Below are 23,934 nucleotides of genomic sequence, written 5' to 3'. Positions count from 1 at the left end.
CCCATTATCGCCGCTTTAGCGGCAGGTTTATGCCGCTAAAACTGCGATAAGTTTAATGCCCTGCTTGGTAATATGCCCCACAGTGTTCTGAGAACAGTAATGCCTAACTCGATTTTGTAGGTGTTCATACTTCATTATCTCTAGATGGAGTGTAAGGTCTTGCAGTACTATCTCAACACCGCTTACAAGGCCTGCTTGATGATCAGATATATCATTTTTAAACTGTGTCCAATGATCAATAGTTGGCCCACATCCCCTTAGGACCTTTTTATAAACTGCACCAATCACATCGCTTCCAAGCATATTAGACACAGCACAGTGTTAGCCAGCTTAAGTATGTAACATGCTAATAACAAAGCTTCAGGCTTAAAGACGTCAGCAGGTACAGTGACTCTACCAGGAGCTTTAATATATATTGTGCTTTCAGGGACACCAGTAGCGACTGCTACCAGACTCGGTGGTGAGGCAGTGGCAGGTGGGTGAGGGGTAGAAAAAAGTTTTCAAAAAACACTTACCTGTGATGACCAGCCACTGTCTCTCCTCCGTCCTCTTCTTCCTGCTCCAGTCCTGCAGCAGGATACAGGAAGCAGCAGGAAGCACCCGACTCCCAGGCTCCCGATAGCTAAACACAACACTGCAGAGCAGTGTTGATATATGTCTGAGTGCCGTGGATCGGTGCTCAGACAGGGATTGGGGGTATGGGCATGTTCTCCATGCAGGCTGTAATACAGTCTGCATGGAGAATATAGGAAGTGCGCATGACTGTTTTGGGTGGCCCGATTTGCATCACCTTTCTTCCTGAAATCAACCTTTTGTAAACCTGCACCTTAATATACAATATTCATGTGTACCTTCATTGATTTCAGCAGCTTTTTTTGCCTTTTAGGTCATACAGTTTGTTTTTACTCCGATAAGCCTTATTACATTGCTTTACTGATTTACTCAAGTTGCATTGAATACCACTTATGCTGTTCTAATGTTGTTTGGGTAATTACATAGGGGTAACCATCTCTTCATCCAGAACTGTATTTAAGTGCTCCATGATTTCAATTCATATTATCAGTAATAAACTTTCCATTTCCAGAGAATCCCATTTCAGTGCTTTTCGGTTTTTGGCAACCATCTGGCTATCATAGTTTCTTCTCCACTGATGATAAGCACTCTAATTTGGGGAATGCATAGTGGAGAAGTAAGTCTTGGTCACCTAAAAAGCAACTACACTCATCTAATAGTCAAATTAATAAAGATGTCGTCGATTAGAATGGCTCGTGTAAATCTTAAAATTTTTGTTTTGGACAGGTTAACTAATTCGGTGCACCCATTAAGCATTCTTAATTGCCTCAACTTTATCTCCGGAGAACGAATGTGTAGGTTCAGAGTCATGAAAAGATTAACATGCAATGCCCAGAAGTGAAAGCTGTTAAATTAAACAACTCTGGTCAACAATTCACGACAACATCCTCTCATCAATGGACAAAGGGACGCACAGAAAAGGAACAGACAAAGAGGTTTTAACTAAAGAGCCGCAGCCATTACTACCCGTTGCATTTGGCAATGTGGACAGAAGCTCAGTGGATGGGCTAACAAACCCAATCAATGACGATTTCAATATACCTCCAGCCGCTCTAACAAAAAGACAGAAGTAGAGGGCTAGGAAGGCCAGAAGGCCCATATCCAATTTTCAACTTTAAGGACTTAAAAAAAAAATCAGCCCTTAACCGTTATTGCAACAGACAGTGGCCAAAATGAAGTAGGGGTGAAACATCTTAAAGATCAATCACTGATGACGGACATGTCAAGCCTAATAGGTGGAGAATCTTTTGTTTTAAATAAATCATCTGCTTAAAAAAAGGTACACAAAATTTGCACAGGAGTGGGACCCGGGTCAAATGCCGTACACTGAGAAACAAGGGATCCTATGGGCTGTAAGAAATCGCCTTCCACGAATAATATAGGAGCAACTGATGGCATATCAAATAGATTCAGCGGAGGCGCTACCAACGTACGCAGGATAGCTGCTAAAAATAATGTAGAAGAGGCGGGCCCTAAATCTCAGACTCTAGTTCATGACTCACGTCCTTGCTTGGAGACAAATATCCCCCGTGGGGGTGAGAAAGAGATCACATTACAGAAAGAGTTCCTGCCGGGTGGAGAACTGAGTGAGCGAGTTGCGATAAGATTTATTCTTCAAAATGCTAAAGAGCAAGGTCGCAGTTCGTATGGGCACCTTGGGAATCAAAGCAGTAGCCTTGCCCTATATGTTCAATTAAGAGCCAATGAGGGAATACAACATCCAAACAATCAGGTATTATTAATCCCACATTATACCTCACAAGGCTCACAAGACTACTTAAACAGAGGAAACATCCTGAGCCTAACGGCAGCTATTCCACCATTAAAGCACCTAACTTCAAATGACTTGCTGTCAATAGAGTTCATCCACCAGGAGGGCAACAAATAATAGAAAACACCTTGTCGACTTGGAAGTCAGAGGAAATGGTTTTAGCCATTTTAAATCACGCTCCTCAATTTGAGGCTTGGGGTAAATCATTGTCTATTCTGATACAAATGGGTAACCTGTACCCCTGCTACAGCAGCAACAAATCAAATCCAAAGATTCCGACAGAAGGCATGTTAATTCGGTATTACGCGGCGTAAGAGGTAAAGAGGATATTAAGGGTCCTCAACCACCAGCATGAAGAGAATGACTAAGGCGGATGAACAGCAGAGACAGCCATAGGTCAATAAACATCCTTTCATGGAATATAGCAGGGGCTAAGAGTGATCTGCAGGATAATGTAACCCCAGAGTACTGGAATAAACTTTGAAATAGTAGTGCTCCAGGAAACATGGCTACTAGCTCCAGTCCAGGTACCAGGGTGCATTTTTCATCATGTAAAGGCTGTAAGGACCCAACGATATGGGAGACCAGAGGGTGGCCTAGAAGTGTACATCTTGACAATTCTAAACATTTCATCTGCCGAACTGCCCACAACAACAACAGACATGCAAATTATAAAAATGGATCTGGAACTCAATAAAAATTTTGGGACAATTATTCTTATCAACCTTTAAGTGCATACAAAGCATAAGACTAAAAAAATAATTATTTAAAACCTTAATTACTACCATATATCGGAACTCCGGTTTGAGCATCCCGCATGGGAAATAATTCTAACAGGAGATTTCAATTCCAATTTGGTATACACTCCAGAGAAAGACGACCACTTAACTGCGGCTAATGCAATATGGGTAGTACAAAATCAAGAGCACACCACCTCCCTACGGACAGATCGGATTTGGCAACAACTAGTGACAGACTTAGAGCATCTGTGAGTACTAAATGGCACAGTAGCTCAAGGCAGAACGCCAATCAGCACCTATCACGGCCCAAGTGTTTGCTCCATTTTGGATTATACAATTGTCACACTACCCCTTTTAGAACAAATAAAGGTATTTTCAATTATATATTCCACAGAAAGTGATCATTCTACTCAACACCTCGAACTACTAAACTCATTTCCTAGGCATATGGAAGTTGTACCAGAGATCGGAACCACAACAACGATAAATCTTAAAAGATTTTGATGGAATATTAACACACTTCCCCAAATTGTGCCCACAGCATGGAAACAAGCTAGAGGGATACCATTGCTTAAAAAACCCTCATTGGATAAAAAAAACAGAGATTTCATTGCTCCCATTGGCCTGCTAAGATCACAGAGGCATATATCAACTCCATTCTGTCAGACCACTTGACCGTCAAAAATACTCTAGATCCCTCGTAAAATGGCTTTCACTCCGGTCATAGTACTGAGTTGGCGCTTTTGGCAGTGACAGAGCATCAGCTGGACAGCGTTGGACGCAGGACAGACATCGGCACTGATCCTTTTGGATCTCAGTGCCGCATTCAACACTGTGTCCCATGCAATCCTGTTGTGCCGTTTGGAAGAGGCTGGCATCGGTGGCCTTGCTTTGAAGTGGCTAGCGTCATTTCTCTCTGATAGGACCTATTAGGTCAGTGGTTCCCAAACTTTTTCGACCTGTGGCTCCCTTGACCTAATTGGCAGTTGGCCATGGCTCCCCATTATGTCACTTTTATTTTTTTTATTTAATCGCTGGGGGGATGTAACCCCGACAGCGGGAGTTTTTCCTGTTTCCTCCCTTACATTACTTGGGATAGAGCTGTTGAAGGTATTATAATCATATTTGTAACAAAATTAATATATAACAGTTGTTTAACCCCTTGACTGCTGGCCCGTTTCCGCCCCTGTGCTGTAAACAAATGAACAGGGGCGGGCCATGACGAACCCCAGCCGTCATCAGCACACGAGCACCGTAGTGCATGACGGCTGGGGTTCGTCATCAGCATGCAAGGGGTTAATAACAACTTTATTTGGTTAAGTGAGAAACTATACAATATTAATTGCCAAATATGTTTCCATTACCTTTTTTAATCACACTTAAGGAAGCTTGCATTGTTGCAACCCCTGCTGTATCTGTTTATGGTCAGTTAATGATAAAAATGTTAGTTATGAAAAAGCTAAAGCGTCTTCTATTCCCTAATCCTTTTCTTTTCTCCACCTCTTGTTGAAGCCTTTTCTCTTCAGACATCTTTTCTCCCCTCCCTCTGCCTAAATGTCCTGCTTTCCTTCTCTTCCTCTTTGAATCTTTCACACTTTGTTTTACCCCTGTGTATTCCATCATCCACCTGGGGGGGCTTGCCCTTGTTTTCTGAGACTGAAAGTCTTGGTGTCACTTTTAGTTTCCTGTATTTCTCTCATCCCACTGCTGCACTCCTCTTCCCAAAACATAGGTGGCCCAGTCTAGGGTGAATTAACAGCCTCTCCGACGACGAGTTAAACTTGCGTATCAACGCTGTGATGTCTTGTTCGAGAGCTATATTCATGCAATTACAATACAATTAGAGAGGCCTTATTTGGCCCAAGAGGAAAGTAACAGGCGTGTTTGAGGCTTTTCACCTTTTCAGCAGTGACAATAACTGAACATAATTATTGTAACAGTAACTTGCTGTACCATTTTATCATGCTATTTTCGTAAAGCGCTCCGATACCTAAGGGCCATGTCCGCGCTATATAAAATAGCAAATTATAATGCAGAGCCACAGATTCAACTCAAAACAGCTGGGGCAATCTGAGAGCACAGTCATAGTTGATAGATTTTTAACAGCTGTGCCCTTTAATTGTTTTTTAACGTAAAATGTTCCTAGAAATCAAGAATTTTTACCTATTAACAATGCAAGCTGGCCTTTTAGTCAGCTGCGCTTCTTCAGATATTAGCATTGTTATTTTGAAATATTTGGTATCAGTGATTAAAATGTAACCATATGAATTTCAAAAGCAGTTGAAATTTTTATATCCTATACACATTTTTTTGTATGTGTGTGAAGCGGAGAATGGAATGATTGAATAATTAATAGGTGAATATACATGGAGGGATAAACTGCTTGATGAAACGCCTGTTTTTCTCTACAGAGGTGACCTGCCATTTTTTATATATCTGACTAAAATCTGCAGGCCCAGGGTTACCAACTCTGGCCATTAGCACCAGATCAATTACCAAGATTTATGAAGTTTTGGGCCACAATGGGGAATACAGTCAGTTTCAGAATCAACAGGATATTTAACTCATGCAACCCTTGAAGTTCAGGTACTTCTCTGTTTATATTTCTCACTTGCTTTCAGCAAGTGCAAAATGTGAGCAGAAATACACTTTGTTTTTAAACTTCGATACAATCGTGTAAAGATGGTAATTGCGCAGCAGTAATTAACCTAAAGATGAAGCAGAAATAACCACGCCAGACCACACAGAATGAGCTCCAAAATCATTATCCTGAGTTTAAGGAACGCTTTCCGGAATCGGACAAAAGTGGAGAAAAATGAAGAACTTCCAGTGGTTTCATAACACTACATTTTTACGGCTCTAGGTGGAAGAAATAGCTTTATGCCTTCAAAGGATAGTACCAGTAGATAAGGTTTTATAATACTCATTTAATTTGGGATGCCCTACTCTTGTCACTAACATGGAGAAATATAGGGAGGGAAGAACGAGGGTACTGCTTTCACTGAGGCGGAGAAGGAAACAGTTTATTACGTGCTTCCTTCCTGCCCTTGGATGAGGGTCAGACTGGGTCCGGGAGAAGAATACTGGCTGCATGCGGCCTATTTCCACAGCGAGTTTGCATACTGGACTTTTAGGCGCAGGGTTTCTTCACACGAAATACATGCAGTAACAGCAGCCTGTATATAAGTAATACACAGGCTTGGGGGTCACGAGTTTGTCATTTTCCCCTTATTTACAGATAAAGTTAAAGCAATGATTATTATAGTGTGCAACCAACCTGGTACTTACTTTTAAAACACCGGCAGTAATAACGCTCGTCAGACATTGCTGTGAATGGGGGCCATATGCGGAGGCTGCGTGAAAGCAAGTAAGCGCGTATGAAGGTCGTTCTCTCTTGGGCCAAAAGACGATTCTGGATTAAATAAGTGGCATTTGCAACCTCCCTGTGTTGCACTGCGGCTGGGTATTATTTAATTAAGCTTCACTTGCATCCTTCGTTCAGGGCGACAGGTAGGGCGCCAAAAGACGCATCATTTCTTAATTGCTCAGATGCATTTTCTCAACATTATTACAAGCTTGTTCCCTCATCGTGCGCGGCGCCCCGGGCTTCTCCTAATGGCGCACCGGGGTGCCGCGGCGCACAGTTTGGGAACCACTGTATTAGGTGATCGCTCCAACTTTCTCCTCGTCCACCTTTCCCATCAAGCACGGGTTGCCACAGGGTTCTTCTCTGAGCCCTCCGCTCTTCAATTTGTATGTACAACCTATGGCTGCAATTGCTAAGAGCAGAGCACTGACAGTGGTCTCCTACGCCAACGACATTCAGCTGGTGGTAGCCCCCTTGAGCATCCCTAAGCATGACACCTGTAAGTTCCAAGGTGATCTTGCTATAGTTGCCAAGTAGATGATAGCCAACTGCATACAGCTGAACACCAGCAAGTCGGAGGTGCTGCTGGTGGGTAGGGATACTGGGTTATGGAATGAGTGCTGGTGGCCCATGAATCTAGGCATCCCGCTCCTCCTAAACAGGTTGTAAAGAACCTAGGGGTTTGGATAGACACCTCTCCCAGTTTCCAGACCCAAACGAAGAAGGTGGCGGGTACCTATTTAAAACTATTTTGTTTTTTTTTGATGCCCCGACCAGACAGACCATCCTTCAGACCTTGATTACATCTAGGCTTGATTATGTGAACTCTCTGTATCTGGGGGGCTAACATGGAGAAAGTACACAGGCTACAGAGAGTACAGAACGCCACAGCAAGAGCTCTTCTGGGCCTGCACAGAGTTTGCTCAGTGACTAGCACAATCCGTCGCCTTCATTGGCTGCCTGTAGCTCAACTGATTGAGTCTAGGGCTCTCTGCATAGCCTTTAAAATCCTGAAGCACGCCTCCCCTTACATTTTGACTGATCTGCTTTCTTTTTATGTCCCCTCCCGTCAGCTTCGTTCCATGGGCCAACATTTGCTAGTGGTCCCTCGTGTTAGGAGGACCCGGGCCGGATGCCGTTCCTTCTGGTACAGAGCGGCTATACTCTGGAACTCACTGCCCATCCATTTTCGAGGCCTCAGCAACGTTCTCGAATTTAGGAAAGCTATTAAAACTTTTCTCTTTCCCACTGTGTAGGTTGCTCTGGTTCCTCCCTGCGTTGTGGTTGCCTATTTGCTGTTAGCGCCGGGACGCCTCTTGGCTGAGGCAGCTGTCGCACTCTACAAATCTCTTAAATAAAAATAGAGGGCAAAGCAACTGTGGGCATCCCAAGACAGACAAAATGGCTCAATGATAGAAACCTGGGTCACCTTTCTAACAAATCTCCCCAGGGATGCCAAAACAACAAATTGACATCGAAGCACGATGCACAATGAACAAAGATTCTTGAGGCTGAATGCCAAACATTTACGGAAAAAACTACCCACTGTTATTGGATCAACAAGGGGTAACACTGCATCAAAAATAAAATGTGAGCACATACAACAACTCAAAAATCAATACAAAAAAACAAATCTGGGAGGATAACAAAATGCAACAGGACAGATTTTGGGTGAAACTTTTGTATAACGCTAGAAGATCAAACCACAAAGCCTTTTGGGATCAAGTGAATTCCCTGGTAAGAACGCCAAAAGTGATTAACATGACATGTGTGACTGAACAAGTCTGGGCAGATCATCTAACGGCTACATCTTCAATAACATCAGAGAGAGCGAGCACATTGCATGTATCTCCATACTTTTAGCATGTAAAGGAAAAAACAACATCCACACAGTTAAGACCAGCTATTTATAGAGCACAAACACAAATAACTGAGGTCGTAGGGACAAAAACAAAGGAGGAAAATTCATATATCACAATCAACATCCCCAAGGACTGAGGAAGCATAAATCATTTATGCACGCACTACGCCCCAAGATGAAATAGCAAACGTTATAGCCAAGGGCAGGTTAAACAGCACCCAAGGCCCGAACGGCATACCACAGGCAATATATAAACAAGACCCTAATGTTTGGGCGGCACCACTATCTCGCCTGTTTGATGAGGTGAGCACCTTAAACCGCTTGCCAGATAATTGGTGAGGCTCAATAATAAATCTACTATTTAAGGGAGGGGAGCGAACCGATCCGGCCAACTATCATCTGATAGCTTTAGTTGATGCTGAAGCAAAGTATTACTCCTCATTAATCCTAGCAGATCTAAAAAGCTGGTCCGAAAGTAATAAAATCATTCCCATTAACCAGTCTGGCTTCAGACGAGGCACTGGTACCATTACGAATGCACTTGCACTAGTTCTAATGGCAGAAAAAAGCGTTCAACAACGAAAGAACTTGTTTTTATGCTTCATTGACTTTAAAGCAGCAATCGATCGAGTCAACAGTGGCTTTATATGGCACAAGCTAAAACAGTGGGGCCTGCCAGAAAGAATACTAAAACCGATAATTGAATTATACTTGGATACGTTGATGCAAGTGAAAATAGCTGACGAGACGAGGCTCTTAAGAAAAATGTATACGAAGGAGGGCCTCAAGCAAAGGTGCATCCTAGCACCACACTTATTTAATCTATTCATGGCGGACCTGTCACCAAGGCTTGACAAAATCAACTCGCACCCCCCTCGCTTGGGAACTTTACAGATTACTCATCTATCTATCTTACGACGACTATATAGTCCTAGCAAGTCACACTAGGATTGGCCTTCAAAGAGCAATAGATGAGTTAGGGAATTTTGCCTGGAAGAACTTGCTGGAAATAAATGTTACAAAAACAAAAGCTATGATTATAAGTCAAGCCATCCATAAACAAACATCCTTTAAACTTGGAAACGTGAATCTGGAAATAGTGAGTAGCTACAAATATCTAGGCTTACATTTGGACAATACAACTAACTTTTGAAATACAGAATGAGGCAATAAAAAAAAGGGAAAATGGATTTACATTTGCATTTTGCTCAATATCAAAAAGTTTAAAAAGTCCCTCTTTTACCCCACTACTAGCCATCATGAAATCAAAACTCCTACCTACTCTAGCATACAGAATTGAAGGCCAGTATGAGAAAGACGCTACGACGATGGATAGAGTCCAAACTCGAGCATATAAAAAAGTATTTTCACTTCTGCATAATGCCTCACCGGCGCAGGTTCAGTTAGACTTTGGGCTACAACAGCAACGGCTTCATAGAAGATATGTCACAATAAAAGCCAGGTACAAAGTCCAGTGCAACTGAGAAAATGAGATCAATAATGCACTCTGGAAGGTGTTTCAAGGCGACCCGCAGTCTGCCCATTCCGAATATCTTCAATCTTCACTACAGTCCTCTAATATGGTAGATCTTGGGCAGCAGAATCTTCCATTTACCACTTTCCAGCAAATGCTAAAGAAAGAAGCAAAGCAACACTCATTACTCGTGGATAAGGCCATCCTGAGCAAGTGGGCCCACGCATGGATGGCTCTGCAATCCTACATGAAATTGCAACCAGCGTCATATTTGGGTCAGCCTTTCTCAAACTATTTAAAGTCTAAGTTTATAGCAATACGTTTTGGAAAATTGCCATTAAATGCAGACCAGCCAAGTTGGAAATATCAGTGCCCAAAGTCATGTTGTCTTTGCAGATCCCTAATACAGGATTTTATTCACTTAGTTTGCATCTGCCCAGCACTAGGCGAGCATCGCCGGAAATTGCTAAAGGGACCATTCAACGCAAGAGGCATTCGCTCCTGTAGAACTGCAATATTAAAATGTCTTGATCAAGAAGATCCACAGCTAAACTGTTATGTGACAACATTTCTAACCAAGCACGAGGAAGAATTGAAACAAGGCCTGTGACCTGGCAAAATGTCCAGTCTCTTCTCTCTACCTAGCTAGGTTTGTGCAAATGTAACTAATACATTAAGTATTATAGAACATACGATCAGATACTGTAAAAGGAGTTGCATGATGAAACTTTAAATACTAAGGGGCATATTACCAAGGGCCATTATCGCCCAATTAGCGGGACTTTTTCCTGCTAATGAGGCGATAATTTACCACCAGTTAGCGACAGCTTGTAGGCGATAGCGGGCATTTAGGGGCCCACTTTGCATGTCAGCGATAATTATCGCTAATGACATGCAAGGTGGGCGTGCCAAGATGTTAGCGACTGAAAACAGTCGCTAACATCTCTAACTCCTATTACCAACTTTTGGAAATAGTCGCGCTAAGCGCCAATATCTCCAAAAGCTAACGCCTGCCAAAAGCAGTTCTTAGCCATGTTATCCAATGGAAGGTGGATAACATGGCTAAGAGCATTGTCACGATAATGCATGAATATCGCTGATTTTTCAGCGATATTTATGAATTTCGCAGGATTTTTGCCGCGTTTGAGATAAACCTTGATAATATCAAGGTATCTCAGCGGTAAAAATCCTCGGTGCTCGGCGATATTTTTTTCCCCGCTAACCAAGCAATAGAGATAATTATCGCTATTGCTTGGTAATATGCCCCTATGTTTTTTATGTATTAGTTAACTTTTATTTCATATTGATTTTTTGTAACAGGAATAAGTGCAAGCTTTTGTAATAAGAAATTGTTTCCTTTTTTAACAAACCAGAAAAAGGGCAAAAATATTTTATGGACTTTTAATGGTGCTATACATCGCGACTCATTGGTACATTGTTATGGTTTTAATTTAACTAAACAATAAATGTATTCTGATTCTGAACTCTGGTAATTAAGACAATTCTTCCTGACCATGATCTAAAATCAATATTTTAGGCACTGGTGCTTTCTGGACTGGACTATGGGAATTCTCTACTCCCACGTCTAGTCCCCTTAGAGTAGTGCTAAGCACTATTCCCACTAATGTGCGCGTGCACCTCTCTTAAAGTGAGCACGCACTGCCGTATGTGCAGTGTGCACACACACAGAACATTGCACAAAATAGTTGCGCCGCTGCTTTGAAAAAGCGAGCGGCGCAAAAATCAATAACTGCCTGCATGTGGTGTGCCGGTGGAAGAATCGGGACTCGGGGTGCGGGTAAGGCTGGCTTTGGGGCTTTCGGCTGTTGGTACTTGCGGGCAGATTGTGGGATTTTGTTTAAGTATTCATGCTAATCACAGCCCCTTCACGAGCTGTGATTAACATCAATACTTAGATAAAAGCCCACAATCTTCCCCGCACCGCGCTTTACAAACAAAAGAGTAGAGCAAGTTTAAAAACCCAGCGTGTACTTTCAGAAAGTACACGCTGGGTTTTTAAACTTGCTCTACTCTTTTGTTTGTAAAACGCGGCTGCAAGAGAGATTGTGGGCTTCTGTCTAAGTATTCATGTTTATCACAGCTCGTGAAGGGGCTGTGATTAACGTGAATACTTCAACAAAAGCCCACAATCTTCCCCGCACTGCGCTTTACAAACAAAAGAATAGAGCAAGTTTAAACACCCAGCGTGTACTTTCAGGAAGTACACGCTGAATTTTTAAACTTGCACTACTCTTTTGTTTGTAAAACGCGGCTGCGAGAGAGATTGTGGGCCAACCAGGACCGCTGAAAAACGACGGTGACTGCAGAGAGAATGAGGAAAATGTGTTAGGAATTGAATCTGAGGTAGAGATCAGCCATCCCTCGTTGCATTCTTCCTAAAGCCAGCGAGAATTAGAGTATAGCAGATGCAGTGAATATCTTCAAATCCAGCGGTGTCACTTCCATATTACTGGTGAACTATGCCCCAGCTATTTAGTCAAGACTGAATATGGTGAAAGTTAAAATGGAACTATGAGATGAACTGTGTGAAACAAGCCTTCAAACACCTACTTTTGAGGCACCAGAGGCAGCAAAGGCTGAAATCATCTGGCAGGGTAGATTAACATGAATACTTAAACCAAAGCGTTTGTTTAAGTATTCATGTTACTCACAGCTCATGAAGGGACTTTGATTAACGTGAATACTTAAAAGTCCACAATCTTCCCCACACAGCGCTTTACAAACAAGAATAGAGCAAGTTTAAAAACACACTGTGTACTTTTGAAAGTACACGCTGTGTTTTTAAACTTGAGCAAGTGTTCTTTAGTTAGTAAACATCATACCTGCCAAGGGTTCGGATTGCTTATGTGTGATATTTTCATAACTGCAGTGTAATTTGAGTGACATTCAACGACTTTGAGTGACACTTTCCCAGGAGTAAATTCAAGCAATAAAGACGAGGGAAACGTAAATATAAAAAAAAACACCCATTTGAGTAACAAGAAGCTCTAAGAAGATATTTTAACTGCTGCAAGGTTGAACAGTGCAGGGCCTATATTCTTAACTATTTTTGTATGTTAGCAAAGTGTAAACATAGATGAAGACACTCAAACACATTTGAGCATAGATAAAGACTCTCATTTCCTGCTACCAGTGCTGGATTTTGGCGTGCATGTCCAGGCCTTGCAAGTCATGGGTGCCCACAACATACTGAGGGTTACAATTATACAAGAGGGGGGTGGCATTATCCCAGGGTTAGGCATCATCGTGCCATAGATGCCCGTAGCTGCCATCATTATGCTTGAGCTAGTTTTATTCAAATAGTAGGCACCATCCTACCATGGATTCACTTAACTTGCAAAGAATTATCAACATTATGCCGGCTTTATACTGGAAATGCACCAGTCACAAACATTCAGGCATGCACGCCCATAGTCTGGCACATGCACTCTCACTAACTGTATTAAATGTAGTTCCTCTGCGAGGCTGTAGTGTGTATGGTGCAAGCTGCACCCCCTCTCCCTCGTGGTACCTACAGCATAGCAGGAGGTATGGGGTCGAACATGCAGAACTTGAATTCTAGCTGGTCACTTTGTGGTTTGAGACGTATAGTGGTTAGCTGTTATTTGGCTGTTATTTAGATATCTAATTTAGTATTTGAGGAACTCCCTTGAATAGGCCGCCCTACTGTTCCTTTATTTCTGTAATTTTTTATTGTATATAAAAAAAATATATATTTACATGGAGCATACAAGAGCGGCGGAAAGAAAGAGGAGAAAAGGAAAGAAGAAAAAGAGGGCGCCGGGGGGGGGGGGTATAGTAATATTGTCCTGTTATTACAGGACAATATTACTATACCCCCCCCCCCCGGCGCCCTCTTTTTCTTCTTTCCTTTTCTCCTCGTTCGTTCCTTGCCATGGTGTGTGGGGTCGGATAGTTCTATTAGTCCAAAAAAACAAGAAGAAAGTCCTTTTTCCGAGTCTTGCTTGGCGTTGTCTCCTTTTCCCCCCTTTGCGCTGCCTGGTGGGTATAGCACCCCGGACGATAGAGAAGATAGAGAGGGATAGAGGTAGGAATGGAGATAGGAGAGTGTTCTTCCTCGCAGGTTTCTTTTGTTAGGGTGTGGGTCCCTATATAGTGTGTCCCTTGATGGCTGTCCAGTGTCTAGTGTCTGCGCCTAGGGTGGTTTATGTGATGAAAGGTAGAGGTCTAGGGGCTTCCACATGTTTGATTGCCTGTGTGTTTTCGGTGAATGTTTCGCTGTAATGTTATCTGCCCCTCTTAGGAAAGTGACCCAGTTGAGCCACGCCTGCGGTGTAGCTTTTGTGGTATCTTTCCAGTTGCTTAGGATTATTTTGACTGCAGCCGTCAGCAGTAGATCAATGAGGTCACGGTCTTCTGTTGTTTTGATGGACGGGGATGCAAAGCCCAGGACTAGACTAGGAAAATCTATGTGTATGGCTACTCCAGTGATGTCATTGATAAGCTTCCCCGTTCTTTTCCAGAAATCCTTGATCTGAGGACAGCTGAGTAGGAGATGCTCTAAATCCCCTCTTCCGCTGTCACAATTCCAGCATGTATCGCTCTCTCGGATCCCCAGGGTGGATAGACGGGCCGGTGTCCAGTATGCCTTGTGCACTAACCAGTATTTGGTCTGATTTAGTGAAGCAGTTATCTTTTTCCTAGTGGTCGATCTCCATAATTCTGCCTTTTCGGTCTCGCTTAGTTCCTTCCCTGCTAAAGTCCCCCAAAAGTTTGTGATCTTATCATTGAGTTTGGTGCTTTTGGGGCGTAGGGCTCTGTATAGGTGTGCTATTTGATGTCCTATTGTGTTGAGATTGGCTGCAAGCTGTATGAGTGAAGGTGTCTGGCTTGTAAGGTTTGCCTTCCTAATTGCTACTTTCATTTTCAGGAAGTTGTATAGTTCTATGTTTTGTAGGTTGTGGGCTTCCTTGAGTGTATCGAAAGTTGTGTTCTCGCTGTGTCTTTGGAGGTCATGGGCCGTGGATATGCCATGTTTGTACCATTCTGGCATGTCCAGAACCTTATCTTTGTATTTTAAAATGGGGTTGTGCCAGAGGGATTCAAATTGGCCTCCCCTAATGCTTGTTGACAGTATTCTGTCAACGCTCAGAAGAGCTGTCTTTGTGTTCTTGAGGACGGGGTTATCCTTCACTGCTGGGTGTCGTGTGGCTGTCAGGAGGGTTATAGGGTTCATGCCTTTTAGTAGTCCGCGCTCAAATGATAGCCATGCCGGGGTGTATTCCTGTCTTGGGTCTAGCCAGTGTAGTCCCTGTCTAGCTATGCATGCCGTTTGGAATCGCTTGAAATTCGTTATGTTCAGGCCGCCCTGTTCTTTTGATAGCCTTAGCTTGTGTAGGCTTATTCTGGTTTTTTTTCCCCTCCAGAGGAAGCTGTTCAGTATCTTGTCAAGTGTCTTGTGGAAGCTCTCTGTGTTAGTCAGTGGGAGCATGGTTAGCATATAGTTGACCATCGGTGTCAGCATCATTTTAATTGCTTCTATCCTACCCCACCATGTTGTGAACTTGGGGGACCACCCTTCTACTTTGTCCTTGATTTTTTGTAATGTTGCGTGTTCGTTCTGTTCCAATGTCATTCTTAGGTCTCTCTCGAAGAGGATACCCAGATATTTTATAGGTTTTGGTTGCCATGTTAGTCCTGATGTTCCTAGTACTGTCCTTGTTGCGTGGATGTTTAGAGGTTTGCATTCAGATTTGTCTCTGTTGAGTTTGTACCCCGAGACCTGGGCGTACTTGTCAATGGTGTCAGTCAGTGCTTTTATGGATCCCTCTGGGTCTTCTGTGACTATTAGTACGTCATCCGCGTACGCCGCTAGCTTGAAAGTCTCTCCCCCTATTGGTATCCCTACAATGTCCGCATTGGTTCTGATCATCGTGAGGAGCGGTTCTATGGCTAGTAGGAATAGGGCTGGTGACAGGGGGCAACCTTGTCTAGTTCCCCTTCCCAGGTTGAGTATGTTTGATGTGCCTCCGTTGACCACCACCCTTGCCTTGGGGTCTTCGTATAGGGCCATCACCATCTTCCTATAGTTTGGACCTAGCCCGAATTTCCCCATACATTGATCTAAGAAGGGCCATGAGACTCTATCGAAGGCTTTCTCAGCGTCTAAAGCTATCATGACTGCTGCGTTGTTGCTACGGGAGGAGTGGTTAATTACGTGGCATAGAAGTCTCGTGTTGTCGTGTGACATGCGATTTTTAAGGTAGCCTACTTGCGAGTTGTGTATGAGTTTCGGAAGGTATGCGTTGAGTCTGTTGGCTAGTATTTTTGCGTAGATCTTGCAGTCTACATTAATGAGGGAGATCGGTCTAAAGTTCTTCGCCTCTGTTGTGTCTTTCCCTTCCTTGGGTATCACTATTATGTTTGCCTCAGCCATTGCGGGTGTCATGTGTCCGCTCTGGGCGCATGCTGTGAATACCTCCTTCATTGTGGGTTTGAGTATGTTCAGGTACTGCTTATAGAAGCCAGCTGTGAAGCCGTCCGGTCCCGGTGCCTTGTTATCTTTGAGGCTTTGCGTGGCTTTCTCTATCTCATCCCCCGTTATGGTCATTTCCAGGATGTCTCGCTCTTTGTCCGACAGTGTGGGTGTGGGTATGTTCGCTAGTAACTCTCGTCCCCCATCTTCATGCAGTGTGGCATCTTTGGTGTACAGTCCCTCGTAGAAGTCCCTGAAGACTTCTAGGATGTCTTTGTTCGAGGTCTGGGATATGCCGTGTTTGTCTTTGATGGCTCCTATTGTGTGGTGTTTCTGCTTCCCTCTCAGGTAGGATGCTAGGTTTTTGCCCGCTTTGTTTGCGGTACAAAGATTAATAGATTTATATTTATTGATCCAAGTGCCCGCCCTCTCGCTCAGTATTCTGTTCAGTTCATACTTCAATTTAGTCAGGTCTGTGAGTGTGTTCTTGTCCTCTATTCTGGCTATGTGGCTGTTCTCAAGTTTTTTAATTTCTTTCTCTAGGTCTGCAATTCTCTTATTCCTGTCTCTGTTCATCCCTCCCTTGACTGTCATGACTGTTCCCCGGATGGTGGCCTTCAGGGCGTCCCATAGGACTTCCCTGTTTGTGTTTGGTTTATCGTTCAATAGTAGGTATTCTTTTATCGCCTCCTCTATCTTAGCTTTCGCTGGGGCGTGTTGGAGCAGACTGTCATCGAATCGCCATCTGCGGGTCGGCTCGTCGTTGTGCTTGCCCGATAGTGTTAGGCTTATGTGTGAGTGGTCCGATACAGTTCTGGGTCCTATTTCTGTGTGGTCTATGAGGTGGGTGTGTGTTTCCGACATTAGGATGTAATCTATTCGGCTATATGAGTTGTGTGGGTTGGAGTAGAATGTGTACTCCCTAGCATCTGGGTTGTTTATGCGCCAAGGATCTCTTAGACATAGTTTGGAGCAGAGGTTCTTAAGTATGCATGGATTGCTTGTTGATTGGCTTGGTCTGTATGGATGTTTGTCAATTGCTGGGTCTAGGACTTGGTTCATATCCCCTGCGACGATCAGCAGATCTCCTAGCGGTAGTGAGTACAGTTGTGCACCCACCCCCTCCCAAAATGATCTGTCATCACTGTTGGGTCCATATATGTTAGCTACATGGAATGTCTCCCCCGCTCTTCTGAGTGTCGTTATAAGCATTCTCCCTTGCGTGTCTGCTTGAGAGTCTACAACTTCTATTTTGGAGTGTTTGCTTACAATTGTTACTACCCCATTCTTCTTATTCTGTGCTGGTGAGCCCTGCACCTCACCTATCCAATTTGCCCCTATGCGGCTGATGTCTTCTGCTTGTAATCTCGTTTCTTGGAGTACATATATGTCGCTCTTAAGTTTCCTAAGGTGCTCGAGCACTTTCCTCCTTTTCACCGGGCTATTCAGACCCTTGACGTTTAGGGACACAATTTTAATGTCGGACGCTATGCTACTCTGGTTGCTATTTGTCATTTAAACTGCTCTTTTTTCCGCATTTTGCAATGGCCTTTCTCTGCGTCTTTTCGGTCTCTGGGTTGTGTGTGGGACCATCCCCCTTCTCCTGTGTGTACTGCTCCCCCATGTGAGTGTAAAGAGAAAGATAAAGTATAGAGAAGACAGATGATAGTAAGTCGGCCCATGTATGTGCTCCCCGCTCCCCCCCCGATTCCTTCGCTCCCTCTCCCCCGCCCGTCCCCTCCCTTACTTGCTGAGTGGGTGTGCGACGACAAAGTTCCTTCGCTCCTCGTCTTTCCCTGAGGTAGAGTCGGTTTTCTTCCTTGGTGTAGCTTGATTTGAGGTGAAACTTGATTTGAGGTAAAAAATGGGACCAAGGACAGAGCAAGGCACCGTACTCTGTTATCGCTTGATTGTCTCGGTCAAATAGTGCCCTTGTTGACCTTGGGTTTGTTGTACTCGCTACCGGCTGCTAGCTGCTGGAAGACTCTGATCCATAGTCCTGGATCTGCAGTCGGGTTCTTCGTTCTGATTATAGTACTTTTAATTTCCTCTCTTGGGTTTAATGAGGTAGATATGTTTCCTTGTGCCTTGTGCCATTTGGTGGTTTTGTTCCTTTTCTTTCCCTTTGGCGTATACAGTGTTCCCTTATTCAGAGCGTGCGTTCTCATCCGGTGAGGCACTTCTTTTCGCCGCTCCCGGGCTCCTGTTGTCCTCCATCTCTTCCACGGGTGGGCCATGTAGGTATCTCCTTAGTTCCTCCGGGCATTCAAAAATCATTGTTTTCCACTTATCTATTACTTTGAATCTGGCTGGGCCGACGAAGCTGAAGGTGGCGCCTCTTCTGCGCAGTGTATCTCTGAGGGCTAGGAATCCCTTTCTTGACTCTACTGTTGGTTTGGAGTAATCTTGGGTCAGTATAATCTTGCTTCCTTCCCAACTCAAGTTGTGGTTTTTCCTAGCAAAGGCAAAGATGGCGTCTGTTTGGCTTAGCCTGAGCGGGTTGCATATTATTGCCCTCGGCCCCTTGCCTGTTGATGGTTTTCCTGCCGGTATTCTGTATGCCTTCTGCACCTCGAACCTTCTGTCAAATGTGATGCCGGTGAGTTTGGGGATCATCTCCTCTAGCATTGCCGCGCATGATCCCGCCTTGTCTTCTGTCCCTTCCGGTACCCCCAGGATCCTTACGTTGCCTCTTCTTGCCCTGTCATCCTTCTCCGCTAGTTGTTTTTGCATGGCTTTCGTGACTTTCTGCAGATCAGCTATGGCTTCGGTGTTTCCCCTTGTTTCGTCCTCCACAGCGCTTATTCTGCCTTCTGTCACCTCAATTCTTGTATTTGTTTTATGAAGGTCCGCTCTTATAGCTGCCATCTCAAGCTGCATGTTCTCCACCTTGAGTTTTGTATCTTTCCCCACTTCGATCCCTTCGTTAACTCTCCGCAGGATCGTTTCTAGGGTGGCCGTCTCGCTCTTATTATTTTTCAGAGGCGATCTGTGGATGTCTATCTTGGTTTTTTTTTGCTGCTCTCCAGCTGCCTTCCCTTCGTTGCCTGCCATTGTTGCAATGCCCCTCCTTGATAGGATGTCGCCTAGCCGCCCTCCCGCTAGGGATGTCTTGGGTAGGTCTGTTGCCTTTGACGTTGGTGCTGAGATGCCCTGCAGTCTATATCTGCTAGGCTCTCGGATGTGCCTCGTTCTGGTCTTTGCCTTAAGACCTGCCAGCGTGTGCCTTGTCTCGTTCGCGTTCTGTTCAGTTTCTTTTGCTACCCAATGCTCAGGTCCTCAACCTAGCATCTGGCGCACTGGGGAGTAGGCTGGTGCATGCAGTTGTGTTTGTTGTTGATTTGCCAGGTTGATCTGCCTGGTTCCTCCCCCGTCTCTTGCGCACTTGCGGTGTGTGCCTTTAGGGCTCTTGATCCTGTCCTTGACCTTTGCCTTGTACTAGCCTCGTTGCTGGTACTCTTTTAGGGATCTTGCCCTTTTCTGGTTTGCTCTTTGGCGTGCTCTTGCCGTATTCTGAGTTGTCCCTCAGTCCCCCATCCGGCTCCACTTGTTGCCTTACTGGCCTGACCTGCTGACCGTTGCAGGGCACGCTGTTGCTGCGCAGTGCTTCGTTTGCCTATGCCTTTTGGTTATATTTATATATTTTATCTCAATGTTTCCTGTGAGCACCCTCCCTCGCTTGGTGCTGTATTCGCGCTGCCCTCGCGCTGTGTCTTCTGTGTTTTATTGCGTTTTCCTCCCCCGCTCCGTTGTTGCTCGCCACTGCTCTGCGTCGCCTCGCTGCTCTGCCGACAGTTGTCCCTCTTCCACCTGCGCCTCTTGGTCAGACGCCGTTCACGCTCCTCTCCGCTTCTCCTCGCTGTGGCGAGGGCAGGCGCGCGACTCACCGATCACCGATCAGCAGTATCTTTTCTCGATCAGGACCTTCCGGCGCTTGAAACCTGACGCGCATCCGCTTCCGGTCCGGAGCTTCCGCCCGGAGTCGGAGAAGACTTCCGGTAATGGTGCCTTCCCTCCCGTCGCTTCCGGTGCCGATCTCCCTGACCCCCGCTACGAATCACTTCGCTCCGCTCAACGGGGGCTGGCAGGCTTACCTCGCTTCGCCTGCCTTGTGTGTCCGCCTTCTTTTACGGCGGTGGGGGTGTCCGCAGCGGCGCCACTCTGGTGAGTAGTCTCGGCCGCACAGTGCTTGCTGTACCACCTCGTTTCTGCTTCTCCGTGTTAGTGGTGTTCCATTTCTTTTTTTTCCCCTTCTCTCTGCTTGCCGAAAAGTTGCTCAGTTGTGCAAATCGCAAATCGCTGGTCAAATCTTGTATCGGCAAACATAGGGCGCCATTTTGGGTTCCTGTTGTTGTGGCTCTTGGTGAAGTTTTAAGAGCTGATCTCTTGGTGCTGTTACTGTTTTCCCTGCTTCTGGTCAGCTTCCCTGCTTCCTGGATCTTTCCCCTGCTTGATTCTCTGCTTGTTGTTGGATTTTGGTTCGTTTGGCGTGTTAGTTTCCCCTCAGGGATGCGGAGCTGACGGACCTAGACGACCGTCCACATTGCCGTCCAAGCCACGCCCCACCGCCCTACTGTTCCTTGATCTGTTTAAACGTATCTGCAAGTAAAACATGATTGAAGGTTATTCCTCTTGATGCTGATTTTTAAATTTTAGGCTTTTTTTTAATTTCCTGTTCAAAAACACCCATAAGTTCTTACAATCAAAAGCTATGTTACTCTTCCGCTCGGGTGGCCTGTCGCAGGGTTTCTGCCATCGCAATGAACGGAAATGCAGCTCTTTGATAGTTAATAGCTCACTGTTCTATATTCGGATTTAAACTTATAAACTGCAAATAACAAAAGGGGCTGTCTGACAGAAGCAGTAAAGGAGTGACATTTGGCACTGTAGGTGCGCACGGTCGGGTTCCTGGCGCACATAGCCATGGTTGCAGCGCACAGAGACCCTCCACTGCTGCACACAGAGGAAAAAAATTAGAGGGAACATTGGTGCTAAGTGCTGCTGCTGCTTTCGTTTCAAAATGCAAGAAATTCAACCACAGTAAGTGGGCCAACACCTCACTTCAAAGCAATGCTTAATTTGAGCCGGTGTTTTCCAGGGCTCGGCACAGGAACTTAATTGTCAACACTGGCACTTATGACAATCTGCACTGTTTATCTAAATTAGAGATAACACAACAGTGGTTTAATATTTCAATGAGCATTAATCATGAATAATATCTGCTGCCCAAGCCAATATTGTAGCTTTGGGGTCTGCAATAGTCTGAAATGTCATACTTGTAGGGTTTGTTAATTAGGAGTTGTAATGATTCTGTCACTGGAGTCATGTATAGGGGCAATGAGTAGTGCAAACTGAAGTGGCTTCTTGACAATGACCCGGCACTTAAGAATTAAGCACTGCTTTAAAGGCTCCAATAGAAGCACAAGCACAGTACAGAACAGCCTGTAACACTCAAATGACTGCTTCCTCTTACTTAACGGAGAAACTGACAATCTCTAGTGTCCAACGAGGATCCAGAAGTGGACAAGCCCTTCTCCTTGAAAAGTGTTAACTAGATTATTTAAGGACGCCCATTTTACATGTTCCATTGTTCCATTTAACTCCGGATTGTTTAGTTCACAAGGTAGCCCGTTGCTGTCTCTCATATGCTATTCTAAAGTGAAATGCTGCTGTCTCATATGTTATCCATACAGTGAGACGCCTCAAGCTGTCATGAAAACCAGATGTGGTTAAGTAAAAATATAAATGAGTCTTGCCTTCATCTGAAGAGCTTTCTCTCGCTCTGCAATATTTGTCCAGATATTCGTTATGTGATGGATCTCCGAGTTCAAAAACTTGTTCTGTGTCTTGTAAGCTTCCAGATCATCCTAAAGAGAAAGAAAAATGAAACTCCTTAAATCTCCTTAAAGCAAGACACACTGAGCGACTTTGTTTATGTGTTGCACTCAGCTTTGGAGATTTGCAGATCTGCAAGACTAAGGGCCATATGTACGACCATTAAATTTAGCGAGTCGCAAATTGCGCAAAATTGTGACTCGCAGTTTGCGACTCGCTGACCTTAATGTACACCAGTGTCTCAGACACTGTTTGCGATTCCCAATGGGGTCGCAAATTGCAGGCCTCGTAAATATTAATGAGGCTAACGCAATTTGCGACCCTATTGGGAATGGCTAGCACTCCCACGGATGGTGGCCTGCTGGGGTCGAATATAGCATGTTACTATGTATGCTATTACATCGCGTTCTATTACAACGCGGTTGTTACAATGACAGCGTTCTTATAACGCGATACCTTTACATCGCAGGTCATTAGATCGACTTGCTGTAGGGGGCGTGCAGGACTTAGGAATAGTTTAATTTACTATTCCAACTCCAGCGTGTGCAACAGTAGGGAAGGTGTTGGAATAGTAAATTATACTATTCCTAAGTCCTGCACGCCCCCTACAGCAAGTCGATCTAATGACTTGCGATGTAAAAGTATCGCGCACTAACAACGCGGTTGTTGTAACGACCGCAGTGTAAAAGCACTGCGATGTATTGGCAGCGTTGTAAACTCTTTTTCCCCACTGGGGTCAGCAGACCACCATGTCTGTGACTGCTTGTTTGATAACGCAATTTTTTTAATGCAGCCCATTTTCCTTAAAGGAAAACGGGATACATTTAAAAAATAAAATGAAAATTACATTTTTCAGTTTCATTTTTTTGGGGCAGGCAATGGTCCCTGGGACCTCTGCCTGCTCTAAAAAAAATTGCAAACCCATTCACAAAGGGGAAGTGGTCCCCTGGGACACTTTCCTGTTTGCGAGTGGCTAATCACCCTTTTTACAAGGGTGGTACACTGCGGTCGCAAAACAATGGTACATTGCAAGTGCACTCGGTATTAGAAAGGGAACCCCTTGGCATGCCCCTTCCTAATAGCGAGTCGCTAACCATATAAAGCAAGTCACTAAAAGGTTAGCGACTCGCAAAATAGTGTTAGTACAATGGCCAGCTGTTTTTTGCAGCCGCAAAGGGGCCAAATTCCCCTTTGCGACAGCAGCAAAAAACTGTCGTACATCTGCCCCTGAGTCTCAAAAATCTCAGAATTCCATTCGCAAGTTCCCGCGAATGTCTCAACGAAACGTAGTGACTGATAATGCACTAAAGTGTCTGGGGTTGATTCTGTTACCAGTATGTGCATTAGAAGCAGCCAACACATGCCTCAGAGGCACCGAGATCACCTGGACACAAAACAAATAGATCTAGGCTATCTTATGTCTCAAAAATACGCTTATAAAATGGCCATGTTAGTAAAGAAAATAAGATGTTTTTTACTCTTTAATTACAATAAACTGAGGTAAATACAAATGCATACAAACCAGTTAGGCTTTCATGCATTGATTCACAGATGGGACAAAATATATTCTAAAATCTAACTAACATAATCTGTAAAGTTAACAAACACTAGCAAAATCAAGACTTCTTGTGCAGAAAACCTATTCGCTTTGTGCTCCCCCCAAATTGTCACCACGCAAGCACAGTCATCTGCGGAGGCCACCATGCAATGGTTTTGTTGTCAATACAGTGGAATCATTACAAGATGACCACCACCTGTATTCCTGCATACTGGTAGCTTAAAGATTTCTGCATTTTCAGTCTACATGTGGAAGTTAAGCTCATGGTGTTTTCAGGAATCTTAGGACGCATACCCGA

The 23,934-nt window shown here is 44.4% G+C and overlaps 1 protein-coding gene across 1 annotated transcript in view; it reads right to left on the bottom strand.

Moving 5' to 3' along the window:
- Positions 1–23,934, bottom strand: part of TBC1D2 (TBC1 domain family member 2) — a 516,269-nt gene that overhangs the window by 172,488 nt on the left and 319,847 nt on the right. The window contains exon 8 of the mRNA XM_086961651.1: positions 22,000–22,110. Coding sequence (XP_086817777.1) covers positions 22,000–22,110 — 111 coding nt within the window. The remainder of the gene's footprint in view (positions 1–21,999; positions 22,111–23,934) is intronic.

The sequence above is a fragment of the Lissotriton vulgaris genome, chromosome 3_1, assembly GCF_964263255.1.
Source record: "Lissotriton vulgaris chromosome 3_1, aLisVul1.2, whole genome shotgun sequence".
Taxonomy (NCBI): Eukaryota; Metazoa; Chordata; class Amphibia; order Caudata; family Salamandridae; genus Lissotriton; species Lissotriton vulgaris.
Note: the sequence above shows the minus strand (reverse complement) of the source record. Positions and strands in the feature narration are given on the sequence as shown.